General features: G+C 42.4%; 1 protein-coding gene across 2 annotated transcripts in view; it reads right to left on the bottom strand.

Annotated features, from left to right (window-relative positions):
• ADAMTSL3 (ADAMTS like 3) overlaps positions 1-23,500 on the bottom strand; it is a 538,572-nt gene that overhangs the window by 72,905 nt on the left and 442,167 nt on the right. For both annotated transcript variants that reach the window (XM_040414069.1, XM_040414070.1), the window contains 2 exons: positions 11,771-11,898; positions 7,107-7,235 (listed from right to left, as the gene is read on the bottom strand). In XM_040414069.1, coding sequence (XP_040270003.1) covers positions 7,107-7,235; positions 11,771-11,898 — 257 coding nt within the window. The remainder of the gene's footprint in view (positions 1-7,106; positions 7,236-11,770; positions 11,899-23,500) is intronic.

Raw genomic sequence — 23,500 nt, 5'->3', positions numbered from 1 at the left:
TGTGAGATAAGGCAGAGGAATGCGTTTCCCTTTGCGTTCCGTCTGGAGCCCCGTAGTGAAATTTATAGGTTACCATGATAGCCTGGGGCCTTCTGAGGTTTCCCGAGCCTGTCATAGTAATCTGCCTGATGAGCTATGCACAAGGCATAGCTCAGCCGATGGAGCAGTAGAATCCCATTCACCCTAATAGATTTTAAAGACATTTTTAAATTATGGCTGTCAGAAAATGAAGATGCAAAGAAATTTTTCCATTTTTATAGGGTTTTAATTTTTTTTAAAGTAGTAAAACGAAACAAAAACTATACAAGTTTGGTATCGCCATAATTGTATTGACCCGCAGAATAAGGACATCGAGTCATTTTTAGTGCACAGTGAATTATCGGAAATCAACGTTCATACAAAGACTCTTTCCAGATAACTGGCCCATATTCAATCTGCCACCAGATGAACAAGCAAACGCTCTTTCAGTGGGTGAAAGTTTCTTTGATGTGGCACCCAAAATCATTGTTTCTGGCTAGCATATTGTGCTGTCCCTCACCCATAGACTATAAACATTCAGGTGGTCGGTGGGGTCCTTGAGGGGTGTAATTTTCCAAATGGTTTACTTTTTTGGGGTTTCCACTGTAGGGGTATTTCAGTCTCTTCAAATGTGATATGGCGGTCAAAAACGATTCTAGCAAAATCTGCCCTCCAAAAGTCATATGGCGCTCCATCCCTTCTGAGCCCTGCAGTGTGCCCACTTAGCAGTTTACAACTACATATGGGGTTTTGAAATATTTATTAGAATATGGGTAACAAATTGTGGGGTGCTTTTTTCCTGTAGCCACCTTGTAAAATGAAAAAGTTACAGCTACATCAGAAATTACATTTTTCATTTTCACAGAGAAGTGTAATCTAAATTCTATGAAACGCCTGTGAGGTCAAAGTACTGACTACACCCCTCAATAAATTCTTTGAGGGTGAAGTTTCCAAGATGGGGTACATTTTTTGTTGTTTCCACTGTACAGGTACCTTAGGTTTCTAAAAAAAATGTGACATGGCGCCCAAAAATCATTCTTGCACAATCTGCCCTCTAAAAACCATATGATCCTCCTTCCTTTCTGAGCTCTGTGGTATGCCCATAGAGCAGTTTATGACCAGATGTGGAATGTAAACTGCAGAATCAGGGTAATAAATATTGAGGGTTGTTTTTCTGTTAATCCTTGTTATGTTACAGATTAAAATAGAAAATCTGCAAAAATAATAACATTTTTAAATTTTACCTCCATTTTGCTTTAGTTTCTGTGGAACACATAAAAGGGTTAACAAAGTTTTTAAAATCAAAGGGTCACTTACTTATTATTTACTTATTATGGCTGCTAAACTCCTCATCCCAATACACTGGTTGAGTGACAATACTTCATCTTTGGAGGACTGTAAATTAAAGGTTCAGGAAATATGCAGGATGCAGGAGCTCACCAGCTAGGAAACATATTCCCAAGATAGATTTAGTAAGATAACTAGCAAATGATGCGTCCCGACTAAGGACATCCACGACTGATAGAGATGACTTGCCTCATATATGATTTATGTATAGGAAATGCCTTTTATAAACCAAGTATTATCAGATGTGTATTGTTGACCCCATGTTCTATAATATATTGTTTGGATTATTGTAATTTACATGTACACTTCCTATTATATATATATACAATGATTATGGCTATGTATATGCTTTTGAAAATGAAGATTCTCAAAAAAACAACAACAAAGTTTCTAAAATAAGTTTTGAATCATTTTAGGGGTATAGTTTCTAAAATAACATCATTTATGGGTGATTTCTATTATGTAAGCCACTTAAAATAACCTAAAATAACTTCAAAACTGAACTGGTCCTCCAAAAAGTCTGATTTGGGATTTTTTGGGGAATATTTAAAAATTGCTAAAATTCTAAGCCTTCTAAAATATCAATTCCTATTTTGTGAGTATAGATGAGCGAATCGAAGCTGGAATTTGATCAGATTTTCAGGAAAAATTCGATTCGCACCGAATCCGAATTTCCTCACGCTTCGTTGTAACGAATCGCATTTTTTTCTAAAAAAGGGCATGGACCAAGGAACTCTGGGAAGGCGGGATCACCCATAATGCCATGCATGCAGCCAATCAGCAGCCAGCCAGCCCTGTGATGTCACAGCCTATAAATAGCCTCAGCCATCTTGGATTCTGCCTTTTTCCAGTGTACTTAGTGCAGGGAGAGATGTCAGCAGGCGCTAGGGACAGTGCTAGAAAAAACTTAATTGTGCTAAAAAAAAAGGATTTACAAGTGCAGGGAAAGATATTTCAAGGTGTAAGGAAAGGATAGGGAGGAATCATTCCACAGCATTTATGTTGAACAAGTTCAGTAGGGGAGGTTACAGCCTGGGGAATAGGAACAATCCTATTATACCTTGCTGCACTGACTGGGGACCAAAATTGCCATTATACAGCTTTGTAATTCCAGCAAACCGTTCTTATTATTGGGGTGTTACAGCCATTAACAGTGTTTATTACACGGAAATATTTCTACGTCTTATTTGCCCTTGTGCGGTGCAGTTATATGTTCTAAAGCATTTTTTGGCTTGTATTAGTGGGGAAAAGGGCTTATTAGCCATTGTGTGGTAAAGTGCTAAAATTACAGCACTTTTTGTCGCGTATTAGTGGCAAAAGAAAAATATATTTGCCGTTAAGCTGAGCAGTTATATGTTCTAAAGCCTTTTGTGGCGTGTATTAGTGGCAAAAGTAAAATATATTTGTCGTTCAGCTGTGCAGTTATATGTTCTAAAGCCTTCTGTGGCGTGTATAAGTGGAAATAAATAAGGGCCTAATTGCCGTTCAGCGGTGCAGTTATATGTTCTAAAGCTCTTTTTGCAGTGTATTAGTGGCAAAAGTAAAATATATTTGCCGTTCAGCGGTGCAGTTATATGTTCTAAAGCCTTCTGTGGCGTGTATAAGTGGAAAAAAATAAGGGCCTATTTGCCTTTCAGCGGTGCAGTTATATGTTCTAAAGCCTTCTGTGGCGTGTATAAGTGGAAAAAAATAAGGGCCTATTTGCCGTTCAGCGGTGCAGTTATATGTTCTAAAGCCCTTTTTTTGTGTGTATTAGTGGGGAAAAAAAGGGCTTATTAGCCGTTGTGTGGTGAAGTGAGAAAATTACAGACTTTGTTGGGGTGTTTTAATTTCCTTTTATTTATTTATTGGATCTAACAGTACAGGGAGTGCAGAATTATTAGGCAAGTTGTATTTTTGAGGATTAATTTTATTATTGAACAACAACCATGTTCTCAATGAACCCAAAAAACTCATTAATATCAAAGCTGAATATTTTAGGAAGTAGTTTTTAGTTTGTTTTTAGTTTTAGCTATTTTAGGGGGATATCTGTGTGTGCAGGTGACTATTACTGTGCATAATTATTAGGCAACTTAACAAAAAACAAATATATACCCATTTCAATTATTTATTTTTACCAGTGAAACCAATATAACATCTCAACGATCACAAATATACATTTCTGACATTCAAAAACAAAACAAAAACAAATCAGTGACCAATATAGCCACCTTTCTTTGCAAGGACACTCAAAAGCCTGCCATCCATGGATTCTGTCAGTGTTTTGATCTGTTCACCATCAACATTGCGTGTAGCAGCAACCACAGCCTCCCAGACACTGTTCAGAGAGGTGTACTGTTTTCCCTCCTTGTAAATCTCACATTTGATGATGGACCACAGGTTCTCAATGGGGTTCAGATCAGGTGAACAAGGAGGCCATGTCATTAGATTTTCTTCTTTTATACCCTTTCTTGCCAGCCACGCTGTGGAGTACTTGGACGCGTGTGATGGAGCATTGTCCTGCATGAAAATCATGTTTTTCTTGAAGGATGCAGACTTCTTCCTGTACCACTGCTTGAAGAAGGTGTCTTCCAGAAACTGGCAGTAGGACTGGGAGTTGAGCTTGACTCCATCCTCAACCCGAAAAGGCCCCACAAGCTCATCTTTGATGATACCAGCCCAAACCAGTACTCCACCTCCACCTTGCTGGCGTCTGAGTCGGACTGGAGCTCTCTGCCCTTTACCAATCCAGCCACGGGCCCATCCATCTGGCCCATCAAGACTCACTCTCATTTCATCAGTCCATAAAACCTTAGAAAAATCAGTCTTGAGATATTTCTTGGCCCAGTCTTGACGTTTCAGCTTGTGTGTCTTGTTCAGTGGTGGTTGTCTTTCAGCCTTTCTTACCTTGGCCATGTCTCTGAGTATTGCACACCTTGTGCTTTTGGGCACTCCAGTGATGTTGCAGCTCTGAAATATGGCCAAACTGGTGGCAAGTGGCATCTTGGCAGCTGCACGCTTGACTTTTCTCAGTTCATGGGCAGTTATTTTGCGCCTTGGTTTTTCCACACGCTTCTTGCGACCCTGTTGACTATTTTGAATGAAACGCTTGATTGTTCGATGATCACGCTTCAGAAGCTTTGCAATTTTAAGAGTGCTGCATCCCTCTGCAAGATATCTCACTATTTTTGACTTTTCTGAGCCTGTCAAGTCCTTCTTTTGACCCATTTTGCCAAAGGAAAGGAAGTTGCCTAATAATTATGCACACCTAATATAGGGTGTTGATGTCATTAGACCACACCCCTTCTCATTACAGAGATGCACATCACCTAATATGCTTAATTGGTAGTAGGCTTTCGAGCCTATACAGCTTGGAGTAAGACAACATGCATAAAGAGGATGATGTGGTCAAAATACTCATTTGCCTAATAATTCTGTACAGGGTGTATGTCAGACAGAGAAGTGCCAGGCCCTGCACAGGGGAGCGGCAAAGGCCTAAATGTTTCTGGCGCAGGCAGAGGTCGCAGCAGAGTAAGGGGCCGTGGCAGCAGGGGTCACTTAGAGAGGCCTGAGCTCTCAGTATCAGCTAGTGGTCGTGTCTTGACCAGCAACCCAGCGGCTCTTGAATAGTTGACTCAGTCATCTCTGTTTTGGATCCACTCGTGTTTTTTTTTGGCATTAGCAATACTGATGGATTACTGACCAAATGTTGACCGAGTGAAGGCGCATGCTCTACAGACAGGATCCGTTTTTTGGGGGTTGTTCTTCTGACGGATCAGAGGAAGGGCAAAATAATCAGTGACGTCAACACAAACTTACTGCTGACACCCTCTCCACTCTGTCTGGGGGGCTCTACTTGTATAAGCGTTTAATAGAACAGGTTCTGCAGACATCTATGTGGAATTAGCTGACGACGATATAAAAGGAGTGCGCTTCTTCATGACGCTAACATCGACCTGTAAGGCTGAGTTCATACTTAAGTTATTTGGCCCTGTAACTGCCCAAATAAGTGAAGTGTGCAGTGATTCTAAGAGTGATGCCTGTCATCTACATGTCATCTACATGTCATACTGACTCACAGTATTATTTCACTACTACAGCAGACTACCTATGCATGTTCCTGCAAGGTACAATGTTGTACTACACTATAAAGGCTCTCTGCAGCCAGGAAATAGCAGTTTTTGAACGTTATTCACCACAAATAAATTCTGATCGAAACTAATAAAAAAAAAAATTCGGCGAACTGGCCGAATCAAGTTTTGAAAATTCACTCACTCTATTTTAGAGGTATCATCTGGCATAAAAGCAGAAAAATTCTAACTTAGAAAATTGTTCATTTTGTAAAATTTTCTGTATTTTCAGTTTTTTTGTTTACAAAAGGTAAAATATACTGACCCACATTTAACACTAACATGAAGTATGATGTGTCAAAAAAAGGTCTCAAAATCGCTTGGATAAGTAAAAGCATTGCAATGTTATTACCACATAAAATGAAACGTCAGATGTGCATAATTAGGCTTGGTCAGGACGGTGAAAACTGACTTGGTTTGGATGTGGATAGACAGGAATCTGCTGCCCAGAAAAAATGTATCTATATGGAGATGAGTGATTGCAGTAGTGATTGCTTGTCCCCATACAGCAGAGGTGATTGCTGAATGTAAGTGCAGCTCTCACCTCCCACTTATGATCAGGCAATGATCAGGAACAAACAGTTCATTCCAGATAATTGCCTGCTCAATCAGCCCTGGTAAAAGGGCCTTAAAGCTGGGTTTGCATGGCCTAATTGTTGGGCCGATTATTAGGAATAAAAATTACTACAAACGTTCTTTCCTGATAATGTAAATGTGACGATACTCACCTGATAAACCAATAAAATGCTTGTTCCTCGGGTCATTTAATCATTGATGCGGCACATTAAATCATTTACGGCAATCATATTGTGCGGTGTAAACAGCGACCTGCTGCCCAGAAACAATGAATCGGTAAGAGGATGAGTGCAGTTGCCATGATTTGTTCCCATATAGTGGAGGTGATTGCTGCATGCAAATTAAGCTCTTCACCTCCACTGACGAGCAGGCAATTATTGGGAAGGAACACTTCCCTCCTGATAATCGCCTGCTCTGTCAGGCAGTCTAAAATGCAGCATAAGGACTCATGCACACAGCCGCATCTTCCCGATTGTGGACCCATTCAAGTGAATGGGTTTGCATTCATGATGCAGGGTGCCTACGGCCGGCGCCCGCAAATTGCAGACCCGCTGTTTGCGGGCCGCAATATGGGAACGGCTGGGCAATTGCCGTGTGCATGAGCCCTAACACTGTGCAAACAATCCAGTAAAGACCTGGTCAATGGCCCTGGAGTATGTGTTAGAAAAGGAGCTTAGCTAAAGCGAAAGGGACTTTCCTACCTTTATTGTTACACATGCACGAGAACTGGCAGGCTGGGAGTTTGGCGAGAGACTAAATAGTTTGCTTCTAGGATGCATAAAACTGACCTGCTCTTTTTCTATTTGATATATTTTCGACCTTTCTTCTGGGATACCAAGAAAATAAAAACGATTGTGCGATTGTGCTTATTAAACTTTAACTTCACAAGCAATTACAATAGATTACAAAAAATATATTTTAGTATAATCAGCAACAAGAGCCAGTGCAGAAGAAGTCCTCTGACAGCAAGAGACAATCACATCTCATGTGCATGGGAAACAAACACCCCCAATAGAAATGTGTTACTGTTTAGTATGGGCGCATTAACTGCAATACCTTTCACAGGACATTCCAGGGTTACATTCATTCCCTTTCTCATCATCAAAACGTCACCCACAATTGCCGAAAGGCTGTCTCCGTCCAGACTGGTGATGTTTCTTTTGGAGGACTGGATCGTAGGTGGTTCTTTAAGATAAAGTGAGAACTAAGTAAAAAAAGTGATTATAAGACAATTTTTAATTAACTAGGCATGCTCACACAGTGGAATTCTGATGAATTATTTGGCACATATTCTGCAGCAAAGTCCTGGTGACATAAACTAACAAACACCGTCCCACTGATTGCAACAGTCCTTGTCACACAAAAAAATTAAATGACATGTCACTCCTTGCTTCTGGTTCCAAATGGAAACCATGTCGTAAGTGCGGTGGGTGGACACATGTGGATTAGTCCCATTTAAGGCCTCCTGCACACGAACTTGTGCACCCCGTTGCCATATTTTGGACCGCATTTGTGGATCCGCAATATACGGGTGCCGTTCCATGGGCATTTCGCATCACGGATGCGGACCCATTTACTTCAATGGGTCCGCAAATCCGGAGATGCGGAAAGGTGAGGGACGGAAGCACGGAACGGAACCCTACGGGAGCACTACGGAGTGCTTCCGTGGGGTTTCGTCCCGCACATGTCCTATCTTTTTGCGGAACAGCCGGATCGCGGAAACCATTAAAGTGAATGGGTCCACGATCCGCTGCGGCTGCCCGACGGACGGTGTTCGTGCATTGCGGCCCGCAATTTGCGGGCCGCAGCATGACCACGGGGCGCATACGTTCGTGTGCAGGAGGCCTAACAGGGATAATCTTCAGCCAGGGCACATTATTCCATGTCTGAATATGGCTTAAATTCACTAATGTTCAGTGAAGCTTAAACGTGTGCATGACAGTCAGAGGAGTAATTTGAAGCTACTGGGGGTGACTATAACACCTCCAGCTATCACGTTACAGTACCGAATTCCTCATATGTAGCTGAGAGCTCCACGGGGGCCACAGCCTGGTTGCTACCACAACCTCTGATGACAGTACCATTGCTGGTTACAGGATGGGTATGTTCTCATAACAAAAGGGGTGCTGTGGGCCTGTACCTATAAGGGGTCTTTCAGCTAACATGTGGAGAGAATATTCTTTCAGCAGTACTTAACCCTTCTGTCACACGGCTGATTCCGCAATCCTGGTTGGTGTCATGTCACAGCACGACTGGTTGCGAGCTCATTTAGGGCTCATTCAGATGGCGGTATGAATAAGTAGGCAGCCATTCCGCAATTTTGCGGAATGGATGTGGACCCATTCAATTCAATTGGGCCGCAAAAGATGCGGACAGCACACTGTGTGCTGTCCGTTATCCATGGTTCCGTTCCGCGGCCCAGCAAAAAAAGATAGAGCATCTGCTATTCTTGTCCGCAATCGCAGACAAGAATAGGCATTTTCTATTATAGTTGCGGTAATGTGTGTGGAACGCACACGGGCCGGTATCCGTGTTTTGCAGATCTGCAATTTGCAGATATGCAAAACACTATGGTCATGTGAATGCGCCCTAAGGGCTCATGCAAACGAACGTATTTTCTTTCCGTATCCATTCCGTTTCTTTTAAGGACCGTATGCGGAACTTACTCCATAGTGTGTCCGCTCCGCAAAAGAATAGAACATGTCCTATTATTGTCCGCATTACAGACAAGGATAGGACTGTTCTATTAGGGGCCAGCTGTTCCGTCCCGCAAAATACAGAACGCACACAGGCATCATCCGTATTTTTTGTGGATCCGTTTTTTGCGGACCGAAAAATACATACAGTTGTGTGCAAGAGCCCCAACGCTGAAATCTCCACCAAATGTGCTGAACAGGAAGAAAGAGGAGAACATCCGGTCAGAACATCAGTCAGGTCATCAAATGACTCTAGCGGGGAATGAGGAATCGGCGGAGCGACAGAAGGGTAAGTACTGCCGAAAGTGTACAGGTTAGCTGAAAGACCTATTTTAGGTACAAGAACCCCTTTAAACTGCATTTTTTTTTGAATTCAGAAATATTACATAATGATCGTTTCAGTGTTTATATAACCTGTGAACAAACCTATACTAACACATCAGCTCCTTTCTCTCTCTCTCTATATATATATATATAGAATCATACTAATTTCAGCTTAAAATATGCAAAGAGAATACTTTTGAGATCCGCATTTCTCGTGCACACTTTTCACTTGGACCCTTTAATTAGACAATCTATTATATTCTGCTGGCCATGGATATGACACTGCAGCACATGAGATGTTAAAAGACTTTGATCTGATATTTTCCCAAGCAGCTGAATTACTGATTGACTGGTATGATCCAGATATCAAGATCAAAAGAGAATTCAAACCTTCATTTCTCATAAGATATGTCTTTTATGTCATCATTATCATTATATCATGAAAAAGAGTCAGATCTAACAATCTTATTTGCTAACATGTACAATTTTTCCATCAATATCCCCATCATTTGTAAAAGGCCATCATCCTCTACTACAGTTTAAAAAGTTACATTATGTCTAACACGTGTAAAAAATGATGAGAACTGAGAAAAGAGATTCCATCCCCAAAAGAACTTTCATTCTATATCTTATTTTCCATCTGAAAATATCTGCTGTGGAATCCCTGGAAGAAAGGCTGATCCTTGGACTTCTGCCATGGATTTGCTTTATCAACTGTCACCGGTCTGCACACAGATTAGCTGCATTCACGGTTTCCGTGCGGAAAAAGTTAGCGGCTGTATGAACGACAAAGTGGATTCCTAGTGCAAACAATGGGGCATGAGTTTCACATGGATTCTGGCATGGAAAAAAAGCCAAAATCTGCATGACAAGACCACTGTGTGAACAATAGAGGAAGGATACAGTGGTAACCTTATTAGAGTTACCAATGTAGTAATCCTTATCTGGACACTTAAATAAACCGTTGCAAAAATATTTTATTCTGAGTGCACATCTGCGTTTAGATTCTGGTATTCTGTTCTGGCCTAGGAATAGAGGGGGGCATTTATTAAGCTGAAATACACATATATTTGGTGTATTCCAGGTGCAGATTGCGTTGCAACAGCTAGTTGGGCCACAAATATGTGATTTCTGTCTGCTCACGCCAGGTCTAAAAAGAGTGGGCGTGGGGTAGGCAGGGAATGGACCGGAATAGCAGGCCCATCTCATTTACCATTTTCTAAGGTCAAAATGTAAAACAACTAGGAAGCTGCCGGAGGATCCACCGAAGTTATGAAGAGGTCGGTGCCTCTTCATAACTTCAGCAATCCACCACAAGCTATAGGGCTTTATTAAGACCAGGGTCTAAAACGCCGGTCTTAATAAATGTGCCCCAGAATTACAGAATTGCTTGATCCCTCAATTGCCGGACACTGCTGGCATCTGACTGATACCATTCACTATAATGCGTCTACGGTGTTTATACTGGTATTTTGCTGGACAAAATACCACTGGGTGCAGCAATATTTCTTCCATTTTTGGTCAGATTCTCTGATGGAGGTTCCTACTGTAACCTCAGCCACAGATGTGAACCAAGCCTAACACATTTTTAAAAGGATTTAATGAGGTTATAACCCACTGTGACATGACAGTCAAGTAAGACATTTGCTCCATCTTGTAGGTAATGTTGGAAAAACAGGAAATTGTAAACCAGGCTATAAGCTGGTCAAATGAGTAGGCTGTGTGAACTTCGAAGCTATGACAGTTTGGAGATTGGACCCAAAAGAAATTTTTAAAAGAAGACATGGGAGAAGCCCTGGGTATGAGAGTGTGAAGAAGGAATCAATCAGAGGCAGCCGGTGCAGGTCACTTTTGAGGACAGGTGGATAAGTGGTTGAAGTGGTGTGTATGTACGGTATGTATATACTGTATGTAACATGAAGTATGCATGTACAGTATATAGTATAGTATGTAGTATGAAGTGGTGATTGTGTATGTATGTATGTGGTATGAAGTAGTATGTATGTATTAATTTGTATCTGTGTATTGTGGCAATGTGAACATTGAGGTGTGCAGTAAAGTCCCGGGGAAGAATGATAAAAGGGGTGTTGTTTGCACCGGGAGCGTGTCACCAAGGGGCCCGGCCTTGATGGAGTAAAGGCCCCTAGATAGGTGGCCACTAAGTTAGCTGGTGGACACCAATATAGTTAGAATAGCTGGTTCGAGCTAGTCTGGGGCAGGCTTTTACTGGGAACAGGCAATGTGCTGGGTGGTTGCCTGTTCCCCAGGTTCCAGTCCGGGACTTGAGGCATGCTCATATCCAGGGATCCTATTTAATCCTGCTGCTGGATCTTAGGTGTGTCTCAGTCTGGAGGAAAGGCAGTCAGTGTGAGCTAACACTGTCAGAGTGTGCTACGACTGCTTGACCCGACTGCGATACGGATGTACTGGCTGTACTTTTGATGAAAAAGCCTAAATAAAGAAGACTTTTGTTGAAAATCCGTTGTCTAGTGAGATATCTGTGAGTGTGACCCTCCTGAAAAGAGACGATCCCTTACAGTATATATGTGTGTATGTATGTGGTATGAAGTAGTATGTATGTGTATGGTTATGTGATATGAAGTGATGTGTAAGTATTCACTGATGTTATTGATCAGTAAATCTTCAGTGTTTCTTATGCAACATTTACACATTATGAATAATTTAATGACCACATTTTACCTGCAAAATACAAATGTGAACTTTCCACATCAGATCCTTGCTCATTTACAGCTGCACATTGATACAGGCCTATGTCTTCTCTGCCAGGATTGTGTATGTGCAGCTTTCCATAATTTTCTAGGAAAAGCCTAAGGGTAAATACAAGCATGTTAGATATTCAGACTTAAGCTCCTTATACAGTACACTTACAATATGCTTGTTCTGCCGAAGCTTTTCCTCCATACTCCCACATGCATAATCAGTTTGGCTGAGTATGCATGTGTATTCAATTTGGAGAGGGAAATAAACCAGACTCCACCGGTAGTACCATATCTCTACTGAAAACAAAAGGTCAGGAATGCTAAAGTATAACATGACTGATCCTTCCTTCCCCTGACATCTGCCATTAGAGGAGTGTCGGGATCCCCCATCCACATTATATAGTTGGACGGTCCTGGAGTAGGTACCTGCCAACGTGGCGGTGGATAAAAAATAATCTTCCAAATATCGCAGACCCGTGTTACTATTCACCAAAGTCTTGCCATGTCAGGAGCTCCACCACACTCCCATGTATCAACAATAAAGCAAAAAATACAGACCACCAGGCAATAATTCATACTCAAGTGTCCTTCTGGGTGAAAAACACCTTCCTTATTATGATGTCCATTTTCTCTTATACATAAGATAATAATATCAGGCCATGCAGGACACCAAGTCCACCTTGATTTCTGCTTCTACGTGACATTTTGGGAGTCCACTTCTTCTAAGGCCTCATGCACACGACCGTTGTTGTGGTCCGCATCCGAGCCACATTTTTTGCGGCTCGTGTGCGGACCCATTCACTTAAATGGGGGCGCAAAAGATGCGGACAGCACTCCATGTGCTGTCCGCATCCATTGCTCTGTTCCGTGGCCCCGCAAAAACAATATAGCATGTCCTATTCTTGTCCGTTTTGCGGACAAGAATAGGCATTTTTACAATAGGCCGCCCGTTCCACAAATTGTGGAAGGCACACGGGCAGCTTCTGTTTTTTGCGGATCCGCGGTTTGCGGACCGCAAAAAACGGAACGGTCGTGTGCATGAGGCCTAAGTCAATCATTGATTTACTGGAATTTCAAATAAAAAATGTTTTAACTGCAGTGATTTACATGCTGTGTCTGAGCAGCTGAGCATGCTGTAGATGCCAATGTTCATTGAGTGCTTTGTGTTTAAAGGGAACCTCTTATGTTGAAATTGGTGTTTGAGCTGCAGGTAGCATGTTGTACAGCAGGACGAGCTGAGCAGATTGATATATAGTTTTGTGGGAAAAGGTTCAGTAAAACTTGTAATTTATTCATTTTAATTCCTGCTCATTCTGGGCTGTGACGTCCAGGAGGCGGTCCTATCAGTGACTGACAGCTATCTCTGTATACACAGTCATAGAGGGAAGGTCCTATCAGTGACTGACAGCTATCTCTGTATACACAGTCATAGAGGGAAGGTTCTATCAGTGACTGACAGCTATCGCTGTATACACAGTCATAGAGGGAAGGTCCTATCAGTGACTGACAGCTATCTCTGTATACACAGTCATAGAGGGAAGGTCCTATCAGTGACTGACAGCTATCTCTGTATACACATAGAGGGAAGGTCCTATCAGTGACTGACAGCTCTCTCTGTATACACAGTCATAGAGGGCAGGTCCTATCAGTGATTGACAGCTATCTCTGTATACACAGTCATAGAGGGGAGGTCCTATCAGTGACTGACAGCTATCTCTGTATACACAGTCATAGAGGGAAGGTCCTATCAGTGACTGACAGCTCTCTCTGTATACACAGTCATAGAGGGCAGGTTCTATCAGTGACTGACAGCTCTCTCTGTATACACAGTCATAGAGGGCAGGTCCTATCAGTGACTGACAGCTCTCTCTGTATACACAGTCATAGAGGGCAGGTCCTATCAGTGACTGACAGCTCTCTCTGTATACACAGTCATAGAGGGAAGGTCCTATCAGTGACTGACAGCTCTCTCTGTATACACAGTCATAGAGGGCAGGTCCTATCAGTGATTGACAGCTATCTCTGTATACACAGTCATAGAGGGGAGGTCCTATCAGTGACTGACAGCTATCTCTGTATACACAGTCATAGAGGGAAGGTCCTATCAGTGACTGACAGCTCTCTCTGTATACACAGTCATAGAGGGCAGGTTCTATCAGTGACTGACAGCTCTCTCTGTATACACAGTCATAGAGGGCAGGTCCTATCAGTGACTGACAGCTCTCTCTGTATACACAGTCATAGAGGGCAGGTCCTATCAGTGACTGACAGCTCTCTCTGTATACACAGTCATAGAGGGGAGGTCCCATAAGTGACTGACAGCTCTCTCTGTATACACAGTCATAGAGGGAAGGTCCTATCAGTGACTGACAGCTATCTCTGTATACACAGTCATAGAGGGAAGGTCCTATCAGTGACTGACAGCTCTCTCTGTATACACAGTCATAGAGGGCAGGTCCTATCAGTGACTGACAGCTCTCTCTGTATACACAGTCATAGAGGGCAGGTCCTATCAGTGACTGAGCGCTATCTCTGTATACACAGTCATAGAGGGCAGGTCCTATCAGTGATTGACAGCTATCTCTGTATACACAGTCATAGAGGGAAGCCTGTCAATTACTGATAGGACGCCTCCTGGATGTCACAGCCCAGAATGAGTAGGAATTTAAATGTATAAATTATGAGCTATGCTGAATCTTTTCCTATAAAACTATACATCAATATGCTCAGCTCCTCATGCTCTATAACATGCTTCCTGCAGCTCAAACACCATGTTAAACGTGACAGTTTCCCTTTAAGGGAACCCTTTGTAATCAATGAAAGCTTGAGATCTATAGATCTACTGTATGTATAAACAGGGGTGTAGCTATAGGCTCATGGGCCCTGGTGCAACAGTTCAGCTTGGGCCCCCCTTCCCTCAGTGCTTTGTGGATGGGGGCAGGGAGCACTTTGTGCTGTCTGAGGCAAAAATTGAAACGGCACCCCTTCCCCATGCCAAATTCTTGATCTAACCCATTCCCTCCATCCAGAGGTGTAACTTGAAGATTCTGTGCCCCAGTGCAAAATTTATGAAAGAGCCTTCCCAGCATGCACTATAGTACCAGTGTCTTCATATACGGCCCAAGAGTCTTTGGGCCCCCTCAGGCTCCTGGGCCCGGTAGCGACTGCTACCTCTGCACCCCCTATAGGTACACCCCTGTGTATAGATAAACATTTACTGGACAAACCAGGGCAATCCACAAACCCAAACACTTCCCCCTGTAGAAGCTTGCGTGAAACGTACGTTGGGGTTGCTGGAGCACCACATAGGTATACTTTTTATAGCTTTGTAGTTACTATCTAGCTCTAGTTATTCATGTACTCTACGACATTTGCACCATGCACTTTATATTTATATCTCCTGTACAGTGTATGTTATTTTTACTTAGTCTTAATAGTTCTGCCTGAATATATGTATTTGTAACATCTTGTTTGGCCCATACGCATAATATATGCTATATTTACATATTCATTGTTTGAATCTATTCGCCATTCCAGGATTGTTCCTTAGTCGTGCTCCATGTCATCTTGTGTGCTCTTTTTTCACCATCATACTGTTTTCTATGTGTATTTTATTGTTCATTTGTCTCGTATGGAGACGCTAATAAAGTTTATATATAATATTATTGAGTGCTAGCCCTGTCTTTCTTTTTTGGTGTCCTACTATACGTGCTGGCTTTGCACGGGTACTCACTATTGTGAGTCATTCCCTATTGGTGCTTAATAAACCCAGAGTGAGGTCTAAGGCCATGTTTACAACAACATTCACAGTTAGGCCTCTTTCACACGGGCGTTGCGGGTGACATGCAGGAAAAGATGCGGGTGCGTTGCGGGAAAATGCACGATTTTTCCCCGTGAGTGCAAAGCATTTTAATGCATTTTGCACGCGCGTGAGAAAAATCGCCATGTTTGGTACCCAGACCCGAACCCGGACTTCTTCACAGAACTTTTGGTTTGGGTTCGGTGTTGTGTAGATTTTATTATTTTCCCTTATAACATGGTTATAAGGGAAAATAATAGCATTCTTAATACAGAATGCTTGGTAAAATAGGGATGGAGGGGTTAAAAAAGAAATAAAAATTAACTCACCTTATCCACTTGTTCACGCTGCCCGGCTCGTCTTCTTTCTTCTTCTTTGATGACCTGGAAGGAAAAGGACCTTTGGTGATGTCACTGCGCTCATCACATGGTCCATCATCATGGTGATGGACCGTGTGATGGACCATGTGATGAGCGCAGTGACGTCACCAAAGGTCCTTTTCCTTCCAGGTCATCAAAGAAGAAGAAAGAAGACGAGTCGGGCAGCGCGAACAAGTGGATGAGGTGAGTTTAATTTTATTTTTTAACCCCTCCATCCCTATTTTACTAAGCATTCTGTATTAAGAATGCTATTATTTTCCCTTATAACCATGTTATAAGGGAAAATAATAAAGATCAGGTGCCCATCCCGATCGTCACCTAGCAACCATGCATGAAAATTGCACCGCATCCGCACTTGCTTGCGGATGCTTGCGATTTTCACGCAGCCCCATTCACAATATAAAGCATGCTGCGATTTTCACGCAACGCACAAGTGATGCGTCAAAATCACCGCTCATGTGCACAGCCCCATAGAAATGAATGGGTCCGGATTCAGTGCAGGTGCAATGCGTTCACCTCACGCATTGGACCCGCGCGGAAAACTCGCCCATGTGAAAGAGGCCTTAGAGGAGTAGAACAACAAAAGTAATGGTGCTAGATTCGGCACATAATTGAAACAAATGGAACCGACCATTGAGTCTAATGGGGATCATTCGGTTTCCCCTCAGATGCCTGCTGTTTAGCGGAAAACAAATCAAGCATGCAGGACTTTTTTTTTTTGCTCTTTTTTGTGGAATCTACAATGGGGGCCCCCAAAAAAGGTGCCTCCAATGCAGATGTAAACAAGCCCTAAGGCAGATGATTTAAAATGCACCTCCTGTACTACTTGAAAACTGTGCCCCAATTATGACTGCTACTATGGGGCACTATTATTCAAAGCCTCGCACTTGATTCTAACCAAAACCATTCATTTATGTTAACGATACAGTACTTTACAAACAACAATGGTTTTTTTTTTATAAAATAAAAAATTCGGAGCGTCAGGACACTGTAATGTGAGCGTGCAGTTAGCGATTATTGTCATTTATGTTCTCAGTGCTCTGGAATGGCTACTAAATCTTGTTGTCTGTAGGCTTAGAAGGGAAACCAGACTGTCAGTTTACTGCCTCAACCTCTTGGTATATAAGGTGTAATATATCCCCACAGAGCACTGTATGTCTGGGTTTAATACACTGCCAAAACCCAGCAAATCCTAATCTTATAATTCTGTGATTGAACAGAGAGAATATAGAAAACAGCCATCAATCATCACTCAGGGACTTTCTGGGATTCGGTACTGGCAAAGAATACATATTGTGTGTCCTTTTAAAGCTACCATGTGGCAGAATAAGAGAGACATTAACAAAATCTCTTGTGGGTCACTAATGCAGAAATGCATATATAATGCCAGCACTCAAAGCCTCAACAAGGCCTGCCTAATTTTTAAGATCCATTTATGAAAATATTTGGTATAGAGTTTTTGGTATTCTGCATTTAATCATGTGGCTCAAGGGATGTATAACAGGGAATTCTTCCAAGCTAAAATAGTCTAAGAAAGGAGGATAAATATAGTAAAAAGAAACATGCAAAAAGTACATCCATCAGGAATCTTTCAAGGGCTAAGTACATTGGCTTAATGCTTAGGACTAATTGCTGCCAAGCCTAAGGATTGAGTTTGATTTCTGGTTTATGTTTCTATTTTTCTTTTGCCCACATCTCGGTTTAGTTTTCTAAGCAACATTTACAAATCTCCCTATGTAAAAATTCTCCATCGTATTTTACAGTAAAGAAAAGCAAGATGTAGGCAAGAGAAGGACAGACACACTCCAGAAGACACAAACATTATGGGGGAATCTTATTAAGACTGGGTTTTTCATGGGTTCAATAATGATGGCATTTCCTCAGGACAGATGTTAGGGGCAGTGAGTTTGGAACCACTGAGCCAACCAACCAGTTTGACTTTGAGCTAGAACTAAGGGCATTGTCCTGGCAGTGACCTAGTTTTCACCCTTAAACCCCTATGCAGGGATGGACATCGCTACAGGGATGCCACCAAGCTGCTACCTCATGGAATAGTCCCATGTGACTGGCAGCTGACCCACTGGGGTCAGAGACACTGGTGCAAAGCACCGAGGAGTCAGGTAATACTCGTAATCATAATAAGCTAGGGAACCTAAAGCTCAGATATCATCCCATAGGGCAAGGTGCCTTAAATACTGTCAAGTGACTAGCCATTGGCTGGAGGAAGGCCAGGATTCCCTATACAGAAATCCGGACTTCGCTGCAGGGGAGCCACCAGTCCGGAAAACATAAACAGCACACCTTCATTGCTTACTAGCAAGTTAGGAAACCTAAAGCTTAAGCACCCTTTAGTGACCAGTCATTGGCTGGAGGAAACTACGATGCGCTGCCCATTAAGTATCAGGAAGCACGTAGGCTACACGTGCATATGTACTGTAAGCACATGTACCGTAAGTAACGCTAATCAGTACATAATAATACCTTACACAACTTTCAAATATAAATATAGTTTAAATTTCTCCCCATTTTCAAGATGTCTTCTCATTGCCGGTGAATGGAAACATCCCTGTTTACAATCAAGGTATAAAAGTCCATCCTGACCTAACCTGATAAGCAACTTATAAGTGAACACTTAAGAGGTATCAGCCCGGAGTCCAGGACAGGAGGCATATTTGTGTCGCTAGAGGATTGCCTAGACAGATAGACAGACAGATGGTAAACAACAGCTAAGGGCTCTTTCACACTTGCGTTCTTGTCTTCCGCCATAGAGTTCCGTCGTCGGGGCTCTATGCCGGAAGAATCCTGATCAGGATTATCCTAATGCATTCTGAATGGAGAGAAATCCGTTCAGGATGCATCAGGATGCATCAGGATGTCTTCAGTTCCGGAACGGAACGTTTTTTGGCCGGAGAAAATACCGCAGCATGCTGCGCTTTTTGCTCCGGCCAAAAATCCGGAACACTTGCCGCAAGGCCGGATCCGGAATTAATGCCCATTGAAAGGCATTGATCCGGATCCGGCCTTAAGCTAAACGTCGTTTCGGCGCATTGCCGGAGCCGACATTTAGCTTTTTCAGAGTGGTTACCATGGCTGCCGGGACGCTAAAGTCCTGGCAGCCATGGTAAAGTGTAGTGGGGAGCAGGGGAGCAGTATACTTACCGTCTGTGCGGCTCCCGGGGCGCTTCAGAGTGACGTCAGGCCGCCCCAAGCGCATGGATCATGTGATCACATGGATCACGTCATCCATGCGCATGGGGCGCTCTGACGTCACTCTGGAGCGCCCCGGGAGCCGCACGGACTGTAAGTATACTGCTCCCCCGCTCCCCGCTCCTACTATGGCAACCAGGACTTTAATAGCGTCCTGGGTGCCATAGTAACACTGAACGCATTTGGAAGACGGTTCCGTCTTCAAATGCTTTCAGTACACTTGCGTTTTTCCGGATCCGGCGTGTAATTTCGGCAAGTGGAGTACACGCCGGATCCGGACAACGCAAGTGTGAAAGAGGCCTAAGCTAGAAGGACTAGATCTAGATTCACTTTCAGTCTCTGTGGATGAGTTGTGAAATTATTATTTTTATTTATGTCTTTATTATTATTATTACTATTATTACTAAAATTAAAAACATATTGCCATCTGGACATTTATGGAATATCAATAAGACCTACCTCTATAACCCACTCCTATGAAAAGAATAGGGCCCCACCATGGATGAAGAGCATGCCATGCATGTGCTGTGTCCCCTCAATTCACTGCTATGGGATTTCTGAAAATAGCCAAGTAAGCATGCTTACCTATTTGCAAAAATTCCATAGCAATTAATGCAGAGGACACCTCACGTGCATTGCCACACCTCCACTGATGGGAATAGGACTTCTAAAAATAGTGGAGCTAGTGCTCGGCTATTTCCCGAAGTCTCATAGCAGTCAATTGAGAAAGCCACGCATTCAGGAGGTGGGACCCGCACGTATTGGACATTTATGGCATATCCTAATGATAAGCCATACATGTCCAGATGGGACAACCTCCTTAAGCAATGATTATGTATACTACAGGCTATTAATGTTTCTCTCATCATTTGTAATGTGTATCATTAAACATTGCCACCATGTTACATTATAGTCACATACAGTATATTTCTTTTAATGTCTTAAAAAAATAAATAAAACACAGCAACAGTCTCAACAGGGCTTCAACACTCCATATGTCTAATTGTACTTTCTGTCCAGTAGATTTATGTGTAGTGATGTATTTATACTGGATGAGAGACTGCACAGAATGCAGATGCTGGTTGATTTATATGGTAACAGGTCAATGACTAAAAATCTTTCCTTTCTACTTCACCTCCAGGACATGCTGTAATTCCTCCCGATCCAGACACATTAATACAACTGTTAAAAGTATTGTTCTCACTATGAACATATGTGAAAAATAACTGAACAGAGAGAACACGCTTGGAAACACTACATGACTAGCACTCTTCCTGCGGCTTTAAGATACTGGGTCATAACACCTGCTATAAGCCATGTGTGACCCACTGATTACCAATCTGAGTCACACAAGAGACATGTTTTCATGCTTGCAACTAGGATTTAAGCAGGAAGCACAGTAAAGTGTGGTCTTCCCAATTTGTAAGAATTCTAGGCCGACCACAAAAAGCCAAAAAGGACAAAATTGCTTCCCTAGCCCAGAGGGCAGTACTGAATTAGCTATTTGTTCCAACCACCTGCATATCACCCTTGGTTACAAGGATATTTTGTGAAATATGGCAATTTGGAGGATAGAAGTTGATTTGGAATGTGGCATCACCACTCTTCTTTTGGCAAGAGAGTAAATACTATGATCTTACCCACCCAGCACATTAGCTACTTATATTTTAAAGAAAGTCTGTCACCAGGAAATTCACTATTAAACCAGGCACAATGTCTTGTAGAGCAGTTTTCTTACAGAAGATTTTCATTATTTGACTTCATGAATCAGATTTTGCCTTCCTGAATTGGTTCTTCAAATGCACTTAAATGGGTTGTCCAGGTTTAGAAAAACATGGCTGCTTTATTCCTAATACAACCCCATACCTGTCAATGGGTTGTGTCTGGTATTGAATCTCAGCTCTATTGACGTGAATGGGGCTGAGCTTAAATACCACACACAACATGTGGACAGGTGTGGTGCTATTTTAGGAATACAAAAAGTCCTAGAGAACCCACTTTTTTTTTTTTACTATATTATCATTAGATTAGTGCTCATAATAAGTAAACTTGAAGGGATTGACAGGTCATATTCTCTCCCACACAAGCTGACATGGAGAACTGTGGAGTGAACCAACTGCACTGTTACTGAGGCAACTGTCTGATCAAATTCAGACTGGCCCACCAGAGTACCCAAGGTTCCTACGGTGGGCCTTCTGATACCATAGCGGGCCCCAAAGGTCCAGGAGAAAAACATTTGGAGCTGACTTTTGCCTCTAGGGTAAATTTCTTTGATTCAAAACTTATTATACAGGGTGGGCCATTTATATGGATACACCTTAATAAAATGGGAATGGTTGGTGATATTAACTTCCTGTTTGTGGCACATTAGTATATGTGAGGGGGGAAACTTTTCAAGATGGGTGGTGACCATGACGGCCATTTTGAAGTCGGCCATTTTGAATCCAACTTTTGTTTTTTCAATAGGAAGAGGGTCATGTGACACATCAAACTTATTGGGAATTTCACAAGAAAAACAATGGTGTGGTTGGTTTTAACGTAACTTTATTCTTTCATGAGTTATTTACATGTTTCTGACCACTTATAAAATGTGTTCAATGTGCTGCCCATTGTGTTGGATTGTCAATGCAACCCTCTTCTCCCACTCTTCACACACTGATAGCAACACCGCAGGAGAAATGCTAGCACAGGCTTCCAGTATCCGTAGTTTCAGGTGCTGCACATCTCGTATCTTCACAGCATAGACAATTGCCTTCAGATGACCCCAAAGATAAAAGTCTAAGGGGGTCAGATCGGGAGACCTTGGGGGCCATTCAACTGGCCCACGACGACCAATCCACTTTCCAGGAAACTGTTCATCTAGGAATGCTCGGACCTGACACCCATAATGTGGTGGTGCACCATCTTGCTGGAAAAACTCAGGGAACGTGCTAGCTTCAGTGCAGAAAGAGGGAAACACATCATCATGTAGCAATTTCGCATATCCAGTGGCCTTGAGGTTTCCATTGATGAAGAATGGCCCCACTATCTTTGTACCCCATATACCACACCATACCATAAATTTTTTTGTTCCAACAGTCTTGGAGTGATCTATCCAATGTGAGTTAGTGTCAGACCAATAGCGGTGGTTTTGTTTGTTAACTTCACCATTCACATAAAAGTTTGCCTCATCACTGAACAAAATCTTCTGCATAAACTGAGGGTCCTGTTCCAATTTTTGTTTTGCCCATTCTGAAAATTCAGTGCGCCGATCTGGGTCATCCTCGTTGAGATGCTGCAGTAGCTGGAGTTTGTAAGGGTGCCATTTGTGAGTAGCTAATATCCGCCGAAGGGATGTTCGACTAATGCCACTCTCCAGTGACATGCGGCGAATGCTACGCTGTGGGCTCTTGCTGAATGAAGCTAGGACAGCCACTGATGATTCTTCATTAGAGAGAGATTTCATGCCTCCACATTTTGGCAAATCCAACACTGAACCAGTTTCACGAAACTTAGCAAGCAGTTTGCTAACTGTAGCATGGGAGATGGGTGGTCTCGTAGGGTGTCTTGCATTTAAATCTGCTGCAATGACCCAATTACTGCGTTCACCAGACATCAACACAATTTCTATCCGCTCCTCACGTGTTAACCTCGGCGACATGTCAATGCTGTAAACAAAGAGAAACTTGTAAATAACTCATGAAAGAATAAAGTTACGTTAAAACCAAGCACACCATTGTCTTTCGTGTAAAATTCCCAATAAGTTTGATGTGTCACATGACCCTCTTCCTATTGAAAAAACTAAAGTTGGATTAAAAATGGCCGACTTCAAAATAAGCGCCATGGTCACCACCCATCTTCAAAAGTTTCCCCCCTCACATATACTAATGTGCCACAAAGAGGAAGTTAATATCACCAACCATTCCCATTTTATTAAGGTGTATCCATATAAATGGCCCACCCTGTACATTATTGATAATACAAGGGTTAGGCCCCGAGAATAATTTTCTGAGGTAGGGTCAACGAACTCCAGTCCAACACAGAGTCCAATGCCTAGTGAGTAACATGCAGTGGTCCAATGGACAAAAAAAGGTTGGCACCTGGATTTAAATAAGCAAATAGGTAAGAGCCTCCCAGTTGGTCAGGTCTAGGTTCAGAAACGTAATGTGCCCAAAGAATGTGGCCAGCTGACTACCTGAATATACTGAATGACCAGGTTATTCCATCAACAGATTTTTTTCTTCCCTGATAGCACGGGCATATGCCAACATGACAATGCTAGGATTCATCGGGCTCAAATTGTGAAAGAGGGGTTCAGAAAATAAGAGACATCATTTTCACACAT

This window comes from Bufo bufo, chromosome 1, assembly GCF_905171765.1.
Source record: "Bufo bufo chromosome 1, aBufBuf1.1, whole genome shotgun sequence".
In the NCBI taxonomy this organism is placed as follows: Eukaryota; Metazoa; Chordata; class Amphibia; order Anura; family Bufonidae; genus Bufo; species Bufo bufo.
The sequence above is the reverse complement of the archived record's forward strand: the minus strand, read 5'-3'. Positions and strand labels throughout refer to the sequence as shown.